The sequence below is a fragment of the Ixodes scapularis genome, unplaced genomic scaffold (assembly GCF_016920785.2).
Source record: "Ixodes scapularis isolate PalLabHiFi unplaced genomic scaffold, ASM1692078v2 PGA_scaffold3__209_contigs__length_174095766, whole genome shotgun sequence".
Lineage (NCBI taxonomy): Eukaryota > Metazoa > Arthropoda > Arachnida > Ixodida > Ixodidae > Ixodes > Ixodes scapularis.
The window spans coordinates 168075678-168094537 of record NW_024609868.1 but is presented as its reverse complement, the minus strand read 5'-3'; the positions used below and the strand labels follow the sequence as shown (position 1 = coordinate 168094537).

The following is an 18860-nucleotide window of genomic DNA, read 5'->3' as shown; positions in this document are numbered from 1 at the left end:
GTATATACTTCGAAGCGTTCCGATAAACAGATGTTTCGTAAACTCCATTAGCGTTCTAATTTCCTCTCGCTATCAGTCAGACTGTCATATCACCTCCTGCAAGTATGACTCGGTCCACCTGGCATCCTCCCTTCAAAATTCCGTATGTCTACCATACATCGCAACTTGAGTGGCAGTCGAAAACTATTTCTCTCGAACAAGGCTTTCTCTTACGCTTACAGGGTTCAGCATTCAAATGCATCGCCATCAGCGACACGTGATTTGGTAGCGTCAATCCACGTTCGATCCAAAATGTTGGGACGTCGCCTCTCATCTGAGGATCGTACGGTGTCCGCCCTCAGTCCTCTTGCTCCTTCTTCTTCTTCTTCTTGTCTTGGGCGAAGCAAGAGAGTATGTCGATGGGCAGAGGGAAGATAATGGTGGAGTTCTTCTCCGCCGAGATGGTGTTTAGGGTCTGGAGGTAGCGCAGCTGGATGGCTGCCGGGCTCTGGGACAGAACGTCCGCGGCTTCTTTCAGTGCTCGAGACGACTTCTGCTCTCCTTCGGCGGCGATCAACTGCGGATGAACAAGAACGAGCGACGACGTGTGAGCTTAACGAGGGGACGCACAGTCAGCGATAATGCCAGAACGTAGCACACTTTGTTTTTCTTAAAACCGAGTCGAGCAACATTGGCGGTCGCCATTTCCGGGGTACCAACCGCGTCATTGGATCCGAGTCTTCGCCAAGCACTGACGCAGCACTCGTGTCCAATACATGGTCACAGTAAGTGCCCAAACAATGGTGGACTCGGATAATTCATGCAGCAGCTGCTAGACGGCGCGCACGTTTCAAGTGGCTTCATTGAGCCGAACCGACTAGAAACTAAAGGTTAATGCGAACGAAAACATAAATAAACAATGTACGGGCGTGCCGACCTTGTGTCCAATTTAGTACATCCAGTGTAGATGTTCTGGGTCATATAGGGTCGGGTAGCTTAAATCCCCAAGCTGGCTCTGAACCTGTCTAGAAAAAAATTAAAGACGTTTTTAATTATCTGCAGCGCCGAACTGGAGCGCAGCTCTTGAGGAGGAAGAGGGGATGGTATGCCCCTCCCCCTCCGTACCCTCCCCTCCTCCTCGCCTGCAGCCCTCCCATTTAGCGGAGAATTTTCGCTAACTTTACCGCTAAGTTTAGAGAAAATGTCATCGCTAAATTTAGCTGCTAAATTGTTCCGCTAAATAGAGCGGGGAATTTTTTTCGCTAAATTTTGAGGGAATCTTTTACGCTCAGTGGAGCGGTAACATTCCCCCGCTATATTTAGCGGGCAATTTTTCCGGAAAATGGACGTGTGACGTCACACGTCAATCTCATGTGTGACGTCACGTGACGTCAATATTGAAAACGTCCCGCTGAATTTAATGGAAACATTTTCCGCCAAATTTAGCGAAACATTATCGTGTCATATTTAGCGAAAAAATTTACACGTGTGACGTCATTATGGGAAACGTCCCATAATGCAACGCACAGTTACGCCGACGCCGACGCCGCTCAACCAGGAAACTGGCGCCTAAGAGCTGCGCTCCAAAATAGGACGCGTCCACCGCACGATATAAAATTTTTATCAAAATTATATTTTAGTGGTGGAGTTCGCCCTGCAAAACTTGAAAGCGTAGCTCTCTTGTAAGAGAGGCTGCCAACAAAATCGCCAGCGTCAACGGCGAACATTACCGTAACCGAGCGTCTTAGCGAGAGCTCTACCTGTGTTGCCTTCTTCCGTTACACAGAACGAACAGACAACAACCTCGTGTGCTTTCGACCGAAAGCCTCGCCTGCTGGCTGCGGCTATCGCGTGATGACTCCCAAACCCCACTCTCGCTAACTGCGCTGTGTGCGTCGACGTCCGCCCTTCAGCCTGTCAGGTGTGTCGGTCTCGTTGCGCCGCTGCAGCACATCTTCGATTGCACATTGAGCTTGTCACTTTCCGGGGCTTACTTTACCAGTAGCTTTCAGTACCAGCCTGCGGACATATGCCACCCGAAAGTCCAAATCTTCTCATCACCGTCAAGTGCGGTAAAACGCAGGAAGCAGGAAAATTCATGCGCTAAAAAATAATGCCTCATCCTGGCGTCTAAATAGCGCTGTGACACCGAGCAGGTGCAAATTAAGGCTCAAAACCACAAGGTGTAATATTTTTTTTCAATTAGAACATTGCGCAAAAAGCAGTTGCACAAACACTACCGTCTACAGAACGAAGCGTGCACTCACGGCGAAGCATTACATTGAAACAACGCGTGACCTTTAATACGGATTAATATCGCAAGACATGTGATTAGAAAAATCAAATTATGATTTTACGAACGCGCGGAAGTTTCTATAAATAAAATAACTGCTTCATAAGCGCTCTTATTTCTTGTATTACGGGGGCCGTTTTGGTCAGAGTCTCTCGTCAACTGCCCCGTCGTTTAATCATTTTACTTTACGAGGAACAAATATCCGACCACATGACGGCGGTGTTTCGCATTCCATAGTCGCGGACAACTTCAGAAAGGCAAGGCGTGTAGAGTCGCATGCATCGTATGATCGCTTCGTTGCCAACGCGATTGCCGTCTTAGCCGATAAAAACGCCCGAGGCAAAATCATAAAGGAAGGACGCGAACATACACGGGCAGAAAGTGTGCGAGAAAAGGAGATGACATTGCTAGGGGACGTCGCAACAGCCAGCTCAGCTTGGAATGACTTGTGAGAAGACGAAAAGCTAGTTGCTGCCTTTGTGTCTACTCCCTGTTTAAAGGTGTTCGAACGCCGAATGCCGGAGTCGAGCGCTCGGCGTTCGCTTTTGAGCAGTGAGTAGAGACGTAGACAGGTAGCTTGGCATCTATACCCGCTGATCATTCCAACCAGAGCTCGGTGTTTTGACGCCCCGAGCGATCGCAACTCCTCCTCCGCTCCTACATTTTCTACCCGTATTTCGCTGCGCCCAGCGTTTCTTTAATCTGTCGGGGACACACTCAAAGATGCCGATAGGCTGGGTTAAAATCACTGGGTCTGGGAAAGCAGCGCCATTGCCTTCCCACCTGCTAGCCGGACACAAACAAATACCAACATACAGCCGACAAAACCTCTCCAGGTGATTGGCTCATCGCTGTCGGTTGCCGTGGCAATCGCCATTTCGGACCCTTTCAAAGCTTCGAAGCTTCGGAAGGGTCATCAAAACTAGTCGCCCCAAGATCGCTATAGAGCCTCATTCTATTGAAAGCGTTCTTTGACCAATATGAGCATCTTTGGACGTGTGAATGCAATAGACGTATTTCTCATGCTTATTTCCCAGATCTCTTATAATTATGTTGCTCTTCTTGAGTGTGCCAAGATAGTAAAATTACTGTTCAATGCCTCCAAGCAATGACGCTGCCTGTGATGGCGGTAAACGTTGAACGCATCGCACGCGGCGTCGGTGCTTGGGGCCATTGAAAAATTATTTTACTGTCCTGAAACGCGCAAGAAGAGAACACGATTGTACGAGTACTGGGGAAATAAGCATGAGTCATAACTTTATTGAATGCACAGTGCCAAAGACGCTCATATTGCCCGAGGAACGCTTTCAGTACGATGATGCTTCATAGCCATCTTGGTGCGACTGGTTTTAAATACCCTTTCGAAGCTGCGAAGCATTGAAAGGGATCAAAATGGCGATCACCATGGCAACCGACAGCGATGGGCTAATCACCTTGAGAGGATTTGTCGTCTGTGCGTTAGTATTTGTTTGTGTCCGGCTAGCAGGTGGGAAGGCAACGGCGCTACTTTCCCAGTTCCAGTGACGTTAGGCTGGGTGAGAAAAAAATATAATATTTTTGGGAATAAACTGCCAGCCACAGTAGACGTGAGGGACTGCGAAACACATGCTAATAAGCTAAACTATTAATTAAAAATTACTAAGTATTATGCTTTTGACTGTAGTTCGTTGCAACCCAAGAAGATTAGACCAGGGAAAGGAAGGCCGGCGAGGAGGAAGCAGACGGAACGCTGGAGAGAGGAGGAGGTTTCTACTTCTCCTCTCTAGCGTTGCGTGTGCTTCTTCCTCCCCGGCCTTTCTTTTCCGCTCCCTACCTTCTTGGGTTGCAACGGACTATAGTGAACGTGAACGTATGATTCTAATTAGAAACTAGCTGAGCGCCATCGACAACCCCTACATCAGTCACTTTTACGAAGACGTAAATCACGTGTCAAGCGATAGGGTGCGCTCAAATTTCCACTCCTGCAGCAGACACAAGGCTACCGATGTCAAAATGCTAATAATAAACATATGATTCACGTTTTTGCATCCGCAGCGTTGTGCCTTCTGCCCTAGTGATAACTAGGGCAGCAACGGGCAGGAGGCACAGTCAAACATGTCGCCCCGCGCGACACTGGGTTTTTTTTTTTTTGCTTGTATATTTTTACATTCTTATACATTTCCTAATTTAAAACATAAACGAAAGCCATGAGGTAGGTATTATGAATTGACCTCTTTTATAAGTCGGAACACACGTCAGAGCATCGTGAAGTGCAAATCAAGGCATCTAAAAAAATCAACAGTCCTCGAAAACATTCAATTTCTAAAAATATACATTGGTTGTATTCTTTCATTTTATGACGGACTCAGATAAACGAAAATCACTAACAATTGCTAATAAAATTACAAAAGAATTTAAAAAAATACTACGCGAAAGAAACCTCATGTCAATCTTTCTGAAACTTCGTGCTGGTTTTGTTAACCGCACAATGTCCGATTGACAACTTTTGGCCGGTTCTTAGCATCAGTAACACGCAAAGGGGAGGAAACAAAAAAGGCCCACAACACACGAAGCAATACGCGTCAATTTCGTCGAAAACAGCACATTATTCGACGAGTTCAATGCGATTGTCACTTAGTTCTGGCAAGAAAGAGCCACGCTGTTCACACTTGCAGTGTTGAACGTTCCCGCATGCACTCACTGTTGGTCGGCGACCATTCATGACATGAAACAGAACGGGCTAACATGCCCATGTCATAGTGTTTGCACATGTGTCCGGATACTCGTGTATCACAAACCTTTTGTGGGACAACGGTGAAAGTGCCCTCCCCCCCCCCCCCTTTCCAACGCACACTTCGACTTCATTCACAAGTGCTGATTGTTGGGCAAGTTGGTATGGTACGTTAGAAAACATGATTGCGCTTTGAAGACAGGGACATAGGAAGAAGAAGACATAGCGCTCTGTAGTGTCTGTTCTTCGTATGTCCCTGTTTTCAAAGCGCAATCATGTTTTCTGACTTCATTAAGGTTCAAGTTCTCTAAATGAATCGAATAATTTTTAATCATTGAGTTTGATGTCGGCCCTTACACCGCGGGCACTGTCAGTTTATGTCCGGGCTCGGTGAATAGAAAAATCTACTATATATCGCAACATTTTGATGTATAATTATAATCCAGTCTTAAATAATGTTCGCGTTTTTTTTTTTTTTTCAATGCAGTCTTTTTAGTGCAGGACTTTCGGCAGCATTTTTCGTTGATTTTAATTTAGACGAACATAATACATGCACGAGGAGTAATTACAACGCATTTCGAATTGGTGTGTCTTCATCTATCGTAAAGCACTAATCACCCGACTACAAAAAAAAAAGAAGGAAGAAAAACTACACTGCCGTTGAAAAAAGCGGCGTCGGAATTTTTCTAAAGATGGTATTTCATACACGGCATTAAGCTTATCAATTTAAATATAGCATGTCGTCTGTGAGAGGCATGGATAATCGTTCATTAAATTATCCCTCGATACCTCTTACGCGCATTATATGTCATTTGAAAAAATACAAAATTGACTATAAAAAGAACTAGCCTTAAAAATAGTGGGGCAGAACACTATTGTCATGATCCAAAGGCTCCAATAATATAATTCCGAAAGTTTGTGATTAAACTGCATTATATTATACCCTCTAACCCCACACAATCACAGGAAAGTAAAGCGACTTTTTTAGCTAACAATTAATCTTAAAATATATTCGGCATGTTTTGGCAGACAAAAAGTAGAATTCCTCGGATGAATTTGTTAGGCGGCTTCGTGGGGTAAATTTTGGAGCTACTAGGTTTAACACGAAAATACAGACTACTGTTCAGAGGTATCAGTACTTTAATAAAATCATTTATCAACTAAAGAAAACAAAAAAACGTCCGTGTAATATTAATTAAAGATAGAAACTTCTACTCATATCTTAAATGAACTTTGACAGCATATATTTAAATATGTTGTCATTCTTACAAATCTTTTTGACGTGTACAAAGTGCTGCACAAAATATCAGATTTTCGGTCCTAGAAGTTCAAATGTTAATATCAGCCGAGATTTTGAGAAGGAACACTGACGACTGTAAATACAGCGCACTAGCTCCGAACGATTTTGATTATAAACAGCAGTGTCAGAATCTTTCAAGGAAAGTGAAAGCTATAATCGGAATTGAAATTTGACGTATGCTGCAGAGCGAGAAAAACTTAATTTTTTTTATTAGATTTAGGAAGCATTTGAAATAAAAAGAAACTGGCTGCTGAATTATTAAGGACAAACTTTTTTCTGCCACTGAATACAATCGAAACCGTTGCGACCGCCCAGTTTTTGTTAGCTTCCAGGGTGCTTAGAACACAGCCGCGATTTAACCGGGCTACCACCAGGCTTGCAGTAAGCATTAGCGCAGCTCCAACAGCTTACCCGCAAAAAGAGGTAATTTCTCCAACCAGCAATAATGGCTCTCTTTCGCCAATCGCTTTTGTCACTCTGCCCGGAGCTTGTTAGGCCGGAACCCAAGAAGGCTGCTAGAACGACTTTCCCCGCTGGTAACCTTCCTTAGCCTCGCCAGCATTAGCACGTTCCCGGAGCGGCCCGGGTCATCCAAGCAACAAAAATGGGACCCAAAACGAAACCAGTAATAGGTTCCAGCCTCCAGGACTGGAAACTATCCCAAGGAGAGTCGGCAAGAAACACCTTCATTAGGCGTAACGATGTACAAATCTCCAGACGCAGTACCCTACGGCGGGGCACGTCCTTAGGATCCCGACAAAAGGAGGCCAATCTTTTGTGGCCTCGTGAACCATTAGGCCTTGGCGTCACGTTAGGGAAAGTGTTGAGGCTATGGTAGAGGCCGTTAGGGCCGATCGGAGCCGTTTTGCATGGAAATAGGTCTCGGGCTTGCCGGGCCACCAGCAGCGAAATCTTGTGTCGTCCAAACGGCCGTCACGTATGGTAGCTTAGAGAGTGGCAGCGTTGTCAGCCTAACGCGATATTCCTCGTGCCAGTCTTACTGCGCGACGCGCAATAAACTTTTGCTGTCACGTCGGCGAGGATGTGGAGGCACCGGCTGCTCGATCGTGCCATCTCGCCTTCGTGCCGACTCCTCCGTTGCCTGTTTGTGTTACGTGATAGGCGATACGTGTGACCTAGGCGCTTGCTTATACACGTCGAAGCAGTTAAAGAGCGCCGTTATATTCAGATTCCTCGCAGGGGTTTTGGCCAGAAGTATCGCTTGCGCCGACAGCTAATCGCGGTTTCATTGACCGGGCTGTGACTGTTTTAGTGCTGATTTGTGGCAATTTGACTGATAGCACTGGAAGCTCTGTGACCTATTATTATTTACTTATTTGTGATTTGTTCTTCGGCGCTCTTATCGACTAACGCCGGAATTGACTGCGCAGAGATAATAAAATGCACGCATACTTCCTGCTTTTGTTATGCTAGCAGAGAATATTCCATACTAAATCGCTCTACTTATATCTATAATTTATACATACCTTTTTTTCGATGAGAATACTACAGTAGCGCACGCAACAAAAGGCTATTATCTTTTAAAATGACAGGGAACGGAGATTGTTACATCATAAAGGTTACACGAAACGCGGTTTTTCCAAATACATATGTTCTATTGTAAATGGAAGCTTTGCGAGCGCCAGTAGTGGAATAGGTCAAATAATTCTTATTTCCAGTTTCTAAAAAGCGTCCGATTCTCTTAAACTAAATTTTCCGTATCTCTGTATAAAAAAAAAAAAAAAAGAAACAGCCCGAATCGTTATCAAATTAATTTCAGAAACCTCGTTACTCTCAGGTGATGCAACTCCAAATGTCGAAATTAAACAAAAACTTGAAGCTGGAAGCCATGAAGTGAGATTCAAATGTTTTCGCTGCCATTTAATTATAAATAATGATATTTACCTGATCGTAATTCAAACGCAAGGCACAGTAAGAGGTAATGTTACATAAATAACCGCTTAAGCAATGAATTCTGGTTTCAATCAACTTTCGGTGTCACATACGTTTTATTGCTTACGTTCAGTCCTAAAATATTGTGAAGCAAAGTGAATAATTTTCTTAAGTTCACTATGCAATAGGCATTCGTCTCGTATTATCCTTTTTTTTAATTAGTCTAGGTTTTTGTGTGTGTTTTTTTCTCTTTTTGTGGTACTGTGCCACATAAGCGTTATGGTTCCTCGGCGAACGCCGCAGAGTATACATGCGATCAACGAGCGGCGCAGCACCCATCGGAGTCCACTGGTTCAACCAAGTGAGACTAAATCTTTAGAGTCTGATGTTTCACATGTTTGCCGCAACCTATTATTTTCCAAGGGCTCTAAAGGATTCAGAAGAAACATAAAAAAAAACCACAGAAAAGAGTGTTTCAGTAAAAACTACATGTTGCTACTTTCTTAACTTCTTTGAAACGACGTAGTAATGAACATAGTCCTGTGAACTCCATGAGTTTACATATCAAGGAACCTTATCCGTCTAGAGAGAGAGGGGGCTTTCTCACCTTTGCTCGTGCTTCTCTGGCAGCCTCAGCTTCGGCGGCCATGGCTCTCTGTAGTTGAACCGGTAAACGCACGTCCTTGCTGGAATTGGAGCAGTCCACGGTTTAGTCATCTCAAGGCGGTGTACTTAAATGACATAACGACAGTACAGAGGTCGTACGAAAGATGACTCTCTTTAAAAAGCACGATTTTTAACGAAACATTTTCTTAATATTGTCGAACATTTCCAATGCAAGTGCCAAGTTTTCAGAATGCTTCAAACGTATTGGGCATAATTTGTATTTCAACCCAGCAGCCAAATGTGTAGGAGATTGCTGTATTTATATTATTTTATATTACTTAATCTACCTCCCAAACACTGCAAAAAAAAAACAAAAAAAAACAGCCTTTCCACTTTTGTCAATAAGGAAGACCAGCGGAGCTGTACTCGATACACTGTGTGCTTTTTCTTCGTCGTCATCTGTTTTTCGCGCTGTTTGCTACGATGAATTCCCACCAACGCGCCCAGCCATCCATTCTTCTATTATAGTTGGAAAGGTTGCCGCCATCTACAAGCGACGGCGGAAACCATACTGGTTATGTGCCTGCCGCCGTCGCTTATAGATGGCGGTAGCTGTCCGGGTAGGTTTGTGTCGACATACACGGACACGATCCTGGGGAACCTAGCCCTCAACAGCTCCGCTGTAATAAGTGCTCTAATACCCGTGCCACACGAGGAACTCGAATGCCATTTACAACGAATGACATTTGAACAATCGGCCAATGAGCGCGCGATACTCCAAGCGTTGCGCATTCCACGCGAGACAGGTCGCGGCCCGATTCGTCAACCACACGAATGTCATTCCTTGTAAATGGCATTCGAGTTGCCCGTGTGGCATGGGCTTCTTTTGCTCCTACCACTCGGACAATTGAATGCAGCCGACGGAAGCAGATGAACAAAATGAAGACGCTCAAAATGATTTAATGCGTAAAAAGGAGGGTCGCAATGGGACACTGATCAATGTGAAACATGATCAGCGTCCTCAAACAAACCTCATCTTCGCGCTTCAACAAATTTTCGGTGTCGTCCATCACCGAGCGGAGATTGCAGCGATTAGCTCGCCGAACGCTACGTGTGAGAGAAGATGGGACGCGCATTATTAGAGTTTGTTTCACCAATTACGACCTTAGGTACTGCTATGGCGACTCCCCACAATCTTCAAGAAATACAGAGCGTAAAGAGTCCCACGCATTCTGCTACCACTGCGCAGGTAATGGTGGCAATAGTTGATGACAACAGCAAAGAACATCAAAGCTATAAGCAAGAAGCGTTAACATACTGCGGTTTTCCTACGCTGTCTTTGGCTATGGTAGAGTGTCGAAGCGCATAGCTTATCATAGTAAAGTTTACTACTGTAATAACCGACGTAATAACCGACATTTAAAAAGAAACGCCGGAAATTTATAATCATAATTCTCAATTTGTGAATCGTTTTGTTTTTATCAGCTGATGCCCGGATGTGATTGACTGCTAAGAGATAAGATATTCAGGACTATTCGCCACTTTGGATGCCATTCGCCACTGTAAATAAGGCAAGGACGCCAAGCGAAAAAAAAACAAAGAAAAAAACAAAAAAACGAGGGGAGCGGGGAGTTCAACTACTCATGTGCGCAGCAAAAGCTTGACCATCTTGGCGGCCTAAATTTGGAACTCATTAAAGAGTATAAAGCTCACGCTCGCGTAAGGGTTTTTGCCTATCTGCCTTGCCTGGCACGCCGCCGTGTGCGCACCAATTTAAGTGCAAATAAATCACTCACTCACTCACTCACGTCCTCTGACTTGCGAATAGTTCTCTTGCAGAAGAGGTTGTTCGAGTACAATGCTCGCATCTGCTGCTCTTGGTGCACATTGGGTGAGACTATTTGAAGCCCGCTAAACTTTTTGTACAGGAATCTTCACGTATGTTCGCGGTGCTTTCAAACAACGCAGCAATAGACCGCACGTATTAACGACACGTAGGTTCACCCCATAATGAGATGTTTACACTGTCTTCGCAGGCAACAAGTGTACACTCGCATGCCGCGCCTGGATAATGGTCGCAATCGATCTTGAAGATTGGCGCCGCGAGCGCAACGCACGCGATTTTCGTTAATACGTATCCTTTATGGTAATCGATACGCCGATACAAATAGTCAGAAGACACGCGAAAGACCCATTCAGCCGACCCGCGCTCTCGTCCGAGCGAAACCGCACTTTGCTTTACGCTTTCCACGAAATGGTCGTCGCATGTTTTCTTCGAATCAGGCCGAATCGCCGAGCCATATGTCATTCCACGACCGCTTAGTTTGAGGACCCACTGAGACGACGAGATGGGGATCCGGGCTTGCATTTCTCGCTTTATGCCGTGTAGGTATAAATCGGCTCTCCGTAACCTTCGCCAAGGGTCGATGGAAGATCTGATTAATGCGAGCTGCGAATGAGCTGCGAATATTCTGGAAACAGCACGATTGATGTGCAACCATGCACTAAGGACCTTTTTTATTTTTAATAAAGTTTTCCCTCGTCGCTCTTCCCGCTGTTAAGTATGATTCCTGCTTAAACGAGGGCTATCAATGGAATGCGATTTTAGGCGACTGTGTTTTCCCTCAAAACTGATTATTTGTTGTCTCAAAGCACTAAATTTCATTTTGGTATTTCTTGGTAATCGGCCTGTCGCGACCTTTACGGTGAACGAGTGCTCCGAAATGTGTCTTCGGAGCGTCGCAAAGCAGTGACCAGCTCAGCAAGGAGAGGGCAGCAACAAAACGCGCGGAAACCTTGCGACGACAAAGCAGCCAAGCGAGCTCCGTCGAGGTCGAGGGCAAGCAAAAGCAAGTGGTCGCGTTTGGGGCGGCGATTGGGGAAGGGCAAAGGGTAAGGAAACTCACCGGGTGCGCAAGGAGCAAACAAACCTGCACTCTGGATACTCTAAAAGACATCCGGGACTTGTGGTAATAATGATACACCATCAGCTCGCTTTTTTTTAAAAGTATCGTTGGAGTTATCCAGGCCTTCAATCTCCCGCAGAACAGAGAGTGTGTCGAATCACGGCGAACATTAGAAGTATTGCAGCGAATTACGAAGCTCAGAGTACGTTTGCATCTCAAAATGAATGTTCGGAGGACCAATAAGAAAGTGAAATGTAATGCTCATTGTTTCCGGCGCACGTCGCACTTTTGAGGTCCAATGGCATCCTCAGCTTCGTCATTCTCTCGCTTTGTTCTATCGTTCGGTATACTTGGCTGTCTCGGTGTTTTTGTTTTGGGAAATTGAACTCACGGACATTGTTTTTTGTAGCGAATCAGTTACGACGTTCGGCGGTTGGTTGTGCGTTCCTAATGTCCATCCTGCTGCACCGCTCACTATTCGAAATGACAGATGTGGGGGAAGAAAACGATACTACTGACGTCCTACGATTTTTAAATACGCTTTTGACTCGGGCTACCAGCACCTCGAGAGCGAGACCGCATTGCGGGAGTTTCCACCCACCGAGGGACGGATACGGACTGGACTCAAGTACTGCGTCCGCGTTTGGCGGGGATTGTAGCCCTAAGAGCACGAGTTCCTTCCCAGCAATGTACGCAGAGCCCGTGTCCGCACCGCCAAGTGGTTGCCAGTAAAAGCGTTATCGAGCAACCATTCCAAGATAATCATTAATTGCGTGAGACATACATCCACTGGTATTCCCTCGGGTAAGCCAACGGCAAATATTTTCCCAATTATTACCCCATCGTACAACAAAAAAGCGAGAGACTGCGGGTAAAAATATCTCATGCCCCAACCGTTCACCGTATGCGTCGTTTTTACCCGCGGTGGCGCGGGTTTTGTTACGCGCAATATCCCTAGCTCTTTTTCGTCCTTACACTCAGTTTTTTAATGATTTTGGACTACACCGTATATCTAGGTTCTTGGAAGACGGATGACAATTTTTCAATTAATTACTGACATCTAACTCCTCATTAGCTCAGTTGGTAGAGCGCTCCACCGAGGATGAAGAGGTCCCTGATTGGATAGCAAGACAAGGAAGATTTTTTCAGTCGCGTACCAGTCACCTTGCTGTGTTTAAAGATTTGCGTTTGTCCTTCGTGCCGCTTGTTCTAATTCTCCGGGGATGATTAGCGTCAAATTTGTTTCCCTCTGACTATAGTTAGGCTAGTCAGGAGGAGGATCCACATTATATTACAAACGTGATGGAATTTATATTGCATTATCTTTACTTAAAGTGTGCGACCATTTGGGAATCTATATGAAGTATATACTGAGGCAAGAGTCCAGCATTATGTGGAACGAGATCACAATCGACCACCATTGATATGGTAAATGCCTCATTTCAAGCTGGTGCTGTGTGTGGTTTCCAGCGCCGTGGTCTGTCTGAATCAAGCCAATGTATGTTTACAACTTTCGAAGAAGGGCTTTTTTTTTTTTTTTCGGAACGCCATATTTGGTTAGCGGATGTAAACCAGGAACGTCGGACTGGTCGTTATGCTCAGTGACTCTAGCGAATCTGTCGCGCGGCATCGACGTACGGAACACACGGCGTTGCACTGTGTTGCGGAGTGGCATACTTCCGATGAATGATAGGTTTGCTATTATAATTTGTAGCTTTATAATAATGCGATAATATATGACCTATATTTTAATATTCACAAATATGTGTGGGAAGACGATGGCTAGACTTGACTAGGTTTAGGCGTTTGAAATTTGGCTCACTTAATATAGCTAGAGCATTACGTATACTTCGTGCTTTAGCCTTTTTTAATGCTTTCCATTACTGTAGTTTGCTGGTGATATACCAGAGTTCACCGTTTGTAATCGGCGAAATAGTCAGATATGTTTTCTGTGAATGGTCGTTTTAGTGCAATCGACACTAGATTGGACTTGGCTACTTTGATCGGATTGTAGCAAGAGTCAACGACTGTCATTACCTAAGGCTAACGTAGAAATGTATGCATTTTATGTATGGGTTCGGAATTAATTTCACTTTACCCTCCTCCGTTTAGGCTTCGAGCTCATTTCTGCCGCACTATGGGCAGGCCCTCTCCGACGCGGTTCGGCTGTAAATGTTTCTTATTTCGCGTGTCTTTGGAGTGCCGATTATGTCCACTACGTTTCCTGGAGCGCGTGTCCTACTATACTATGTCCTCAAAAGCGGTCTTTCGATTTCCGCCTGATGATGTGCCTGTTGTACTGTAGGTCGCTTTGCAGTCAGTCATTTGAGGGAAACGATTGCAGACGTGAGATGGGACATCTAGACGACAGCGTCCTTTTGCGTCCATTCTCCATTTCGACCAACATTTTTACGACCAAGCGCCAGTGTTGCAAACTCCAGCAACACGATACCCTGGCTACTGGGAGGGTATTCCCTTTTCGCGACCACTTTCGATGCATCTATGCGATGGGATGAAAAACACACCATTACGTTCCAGACATCATGACGTTTACACACGCGATCCCTCAATCGAGTGTGTGAATATTAGGAGAAACCCAAAGGCTGTAGGCCATTTACATCGTTAGAAAAATACAATGTAAGCAACCTACACTGACTGGCGAAAGCACCGCACAACACGGAAAATAACTGTAAAATGTACCTCCGTAAGCTCGTGTGCGCACACCGAGCATACAACGTCAGATCCGCACTGAATGTCAAAACAATACTCCAAACACACCGCTCGTTCTTTGTACAGCTTTGATTTTGAATACTGAAATGAAGGTCAATTACGTTTTGGCGGTGGATGTGATGACGTCAGAAAGACGTCATCACAACCACGCCAAGCACTGATCGGCTCTGATTGGAGGATTGAGGGTAGGTCTCAAAGCAAAGATCCTATGAGGTCTACCAACTAATCTTCGTTCAGAACCAATCAGAGCTCGGCGTTCTGACGTCACCACAACCCCTGCAAAAGAGGCAGAAAGACTTGCGATTCGGATAGGTGTTTTTTTTTTTTTTTTATAGTACCTTTGGGCGGAATAGATGCAGGCATACCCGAAGGAGTACACATCAGGTTTGCTCTGATTTTGTGTTCTATTGGGTGGGTTTCTCGTGACAAACCAATGACTTAACTTTTACACAATTCATTGGTCATTCAAATATAAGTGCAATCGGTTTCTCCACTCCAGTATTGGTGCGAAATTTAGATAAGTGTGAAAAACATTATTAATGCTCTATCGTGATGATATTGATGAATCCGCCTCGGTGCCCAATATCGTTGCCTCGTATATAGCGCTCAAGAAGTTTAAGAGTGAGTATTTTCGTGACAAAAGCGGTAATTATTTAGCTTCTTCTAAGTATGCCTAAAACGCGAGACACATTGACGGCAGAATCGTTCGATCCGACGTCCAATCCGACGTCCGATCCGACGTCCGATCTGACAGTCCGAACGCCGCTCCGAATTGCCGCACGCTACAGTTTGAGACACACGCTTCCGACCATGAATGCGACACGGCGGTTCGTTCGGCTCCACCCAAGAGTTCCAAGCGCTCCAGCGGAAGTCCGCGTTCCCATACAGATCTCTGGTCCCAGAGCTACGGTTCAGCTCGCACGAGCGAAATTACAAGCTCGCTCCCGCTAGCGCGTGCAATCTTCGCTGCGGCCATCTTTCTTCAATGGGCCAGCGGGATTCACGCGTCCGGCTTCCCGACGCCCGTCCCGTTTTCGAGTCCGCCCCGCCAGACCCACTTCATCAAGACGTTCGCGCTAGCTGTGCTATCATTGGCCGAGCGCTACCGACAGTCTGTCTGCCGTGCGAAATTATCTGGCACGTCGGACGCACGCCGGATCGCCGATCCGACGTCTGAAGCGACCGAACTTTTCGGATCAGGCAGTCGTATTGCCGGATCGGACGTCGGATCGGATGGATTTTGCGCGCATGTGTCTCGCGCTTAAGTGCCTCCGGTTCCTCCCATTCCTTGGTGTGATGTATTTTAAATCGCACTTTTCACTAAAACGCGTGGACAAGCATACCGATCAGAGATGCTCAAAATACATGCAAATATATATCGAAATACAAATACAAAATACTTCGTCAAAGATTTATTTAATTAAAAATTTAATTACATTTCCAAAAAAAGCATTTAAGTACAAGATACAAATACAACCAAATGTATTTGGTCTCCTCCAAATACTTTTCCAAATACATTCCTCAAAATTCGCGTCACCGACTTCAGGGCACCTGCAACAGGTTTGTGGGTATCTCATTTTAATTTCGCATCGCACACTCGGGAGTTAGTGTGCGAGGCTCTAGTAACGTAGTAGAAATATAATCACAAAAAAATGTAATCAGCTTGGACGTAATAGGTGAAAAAAGTACAGAGCTTCAAGCAGCTTTTTTTGTCGATTACATTTTGGTATAGACCAACAAAGAACCGAGGCGACCAAGACGCGCAGGACTAGCTAGAGAATTTTTTATTGTTGCAACTCGCACCAGTTACGAAAATCTGGACGACCCGCGCATTTAGAATGTTCCAGGCAAAAATATGGATGTAAATCAGACTGGAAAGCCTCACAAGTTGTCACAGGCACTTATTTAGTCAGTCTGCCTGTGAACGTCCATTTCGTCACTATTCTTGCCCTGGACTAGCTCCGTAATTACAAAGTCATTAAACGCTTGTGCTTGATTGAGAGACACTGCATTCGATGCAGAACGTAGTTTTCTTCCTGCTCTGGACAGTGACAATAAATTTGAGGGATGTATTTTCGCCCACAAAATTGTATTGAATTACAATTGTATTTGAAATACCCACGTTTTAGTATTTAAATACACACGTAAAATACATTACCTCATTTGTAATTTTATACAGATGCAAAATACACAAAGTATTTAAAATACGTATTTTAAATACTTGTATTTCAAATACTGCCCATCCCTGATACCGATATACTGTAAACGACTTATTTTTCGAAGGGCTGAATATTTCGCGTTTTACGTCAAAGCTGGAGTTTTTAAATAATTCGCGGGTTATAATTTTCTCGACACGGTGGGATGTCAATGTAGATTCTAATGTGTTTACATTTTATCGTAATTTTCGCGGGACTTTTTTTTCGCTAATTGTAGGCGATTCGCGAAGTTCGCGAAAATTATGTCCTCGCGTAAATTAAGTCGTTTACAGTATATATCTTAGACATCGTACAAATCGTTGATTGAGAAAATCAATCAAATGACGGGTGCATAATGCTACTTTAAACAACTGGAATGAAGTTGTACGTTTTTCGCAGCATTTTATGTCACTCATCTTTCACATTTTTTTTAGAAATCGTGAACGAAAGGCATGTTCTAACGCACTTTAGAAGCATAAGATCAGATGTCTACCCGTGGTGTACTGCAGACCTATAGCGTGACACTGCAGCCCGCGAAAATGATAGGTGTTAAAAAACGTCTAATTTTTTTTTTATATCCGTTTAAGCTTTTAGTTCTTTCACACGGGACGTTTCAACAGTAGCTGGACCAACGGCAGTTGTCAACCGAAAATGTGACTTGACTCAACTAGAATAATATGTTAGAAGACATGATTGCGCTTTGAAGACGGGGACATAGGACAACATACGCTATAAATAGTTCCGTCACCGCACCACATCTCAACCAATCCGTGACCCTGCCATGGACCGCAAGTACGCCAACTCCTAATCCGCCAAGTCAATTGACGCCACACTGACACAACACGTGCCGGAACTATTTATAGCGTCAGCCTCCATAATCTCTCTGACAGTCATATCTTTGTGCCTAGCGAGAACAGTAGACGAAGCAAATAATGGTTTGCACCCGCGGTCATGACAGTGGCACGACAGATGGCCATCCCGAACCCTGTTCACTTTCTGGTAGTGTTCCCTTAGCCGTACACTTCAACATCTGCCTGTCTGACCGATATAAATGTTGCCACATGAAAGCGGAATTCGATACACCACCCCTTCCGTGCACGCGACAAACGGACTCTTCTGCTTGATTGGGCAGCCCGTCGGCGCCTTGCGGAATGGGTCTGTCATCGTGCACATTTTTGCGAGCTTTTTGGGTGCAGAGTAAACAACTTTTACGTTTACAGGTTTTGCTATCTTTCCCAGACTGTGCGCTGTTCTGTGCATGTAAGGCACAACCGCAACTTTTTGTCTCGCTTGACCTGCCTCTGGACGCGGGCTAACGTCCTTTCTAATTTTCTTAAGGACGGCTTCTGCTACGGATACAATCACAGCCTTTTGAAATCCGGCAGGCTGCAAGCGTTTGTTTTGCTCAGTCAGACTCAAGGACATTGCTTGAGGGCAAGACCTTTTGAGGGCGTTCGTAAAACACAAATTAACTATTCCTCTTTTAACTAATTTCGAATGAGATGAGTTAAATGGTAACAACGGCTTGTCGGCTTTTGGGTGGTATATATAACCAACGCATGTGCTGTTCAGAGAGGGTGAGCTTATAATGTCTAAAAATTGAATAACGCTCTCTACGGGCACTTCATGCGTGACCTGAAGGGGGTCAAGGACATCACCAAAAACAGACAACAGACTTTCCGCCATCGAGGGGGAGAGGGGAGTATCATTGTCAAGTGAAATTAAAAAATCGTCAGCATATCTAAAAACCTTAGTAACGTTAAAAACGCTCAGGCGGTCACAAAGTACTCTGTCATAGTGCGCTAAAAATACATCACTCAAAATGGGAGCTATGCACGAGCCAATGCACACACCCCTTTTCTTAATAAAAATGTCGTTATTCCATTCAGCAAAAGTTGAGTTAAGGTAAAAGCCTAGCAGTTCTAGGAAGTCTTTTACAGTTCTAGGAAGTCTTCTAGTAGAAGACTACCTAGAACTGCTAGGTAGTCTTCTACCGCGAACGGCGGAAAATCTGTTGTCTGTTTTTGGTCATGTTTTTGACCCCCTTCAGGTCACGCATGAAGTGCCCGTAGAGAGTGTTATTCAATTTTTAGACATTAAGCTCACCCTCTCTGAACAGCACATGCGTTGGTTATATATACCACCCAAGGGCCGACAAGCCGTTGTTACCATTTAACTCATCTCATTCGAAATTAGTTAAAAGAGGAATAGTTAATTTGTGTTTTACGAACGCCCTCAAAAGGTCTTG

At 44.8% G+C, this 18860-nt stretch overlaps 1 protein-coding gene across 1 annotated transcript in view; it reads right to left on the bottom strand.

Annotated features, from left to right (window-relative positions):
* Positions 1-337: 337 nt before the first annotated feature.
* LOC8041062 (band 7 protein AGAP004871) overlaps positions 338-18860 on the bottom strand; it is a 126996-nt gene continuing 108473 nt past the window's right edge. The window contains exons 11-12 of the mRNA XM_042292966.1: positions 8783-8861; positions 338-556 (exon numbers count right to left, since the gene is read on the bottom strand). Coding sequence (XP_042148900.1) covers positions 338-556; positions 8783-8861 — 298 coding nt within the window. The remainder of the gene's footprint in view (positions 557-8782; positions 8862-18860) is intronic.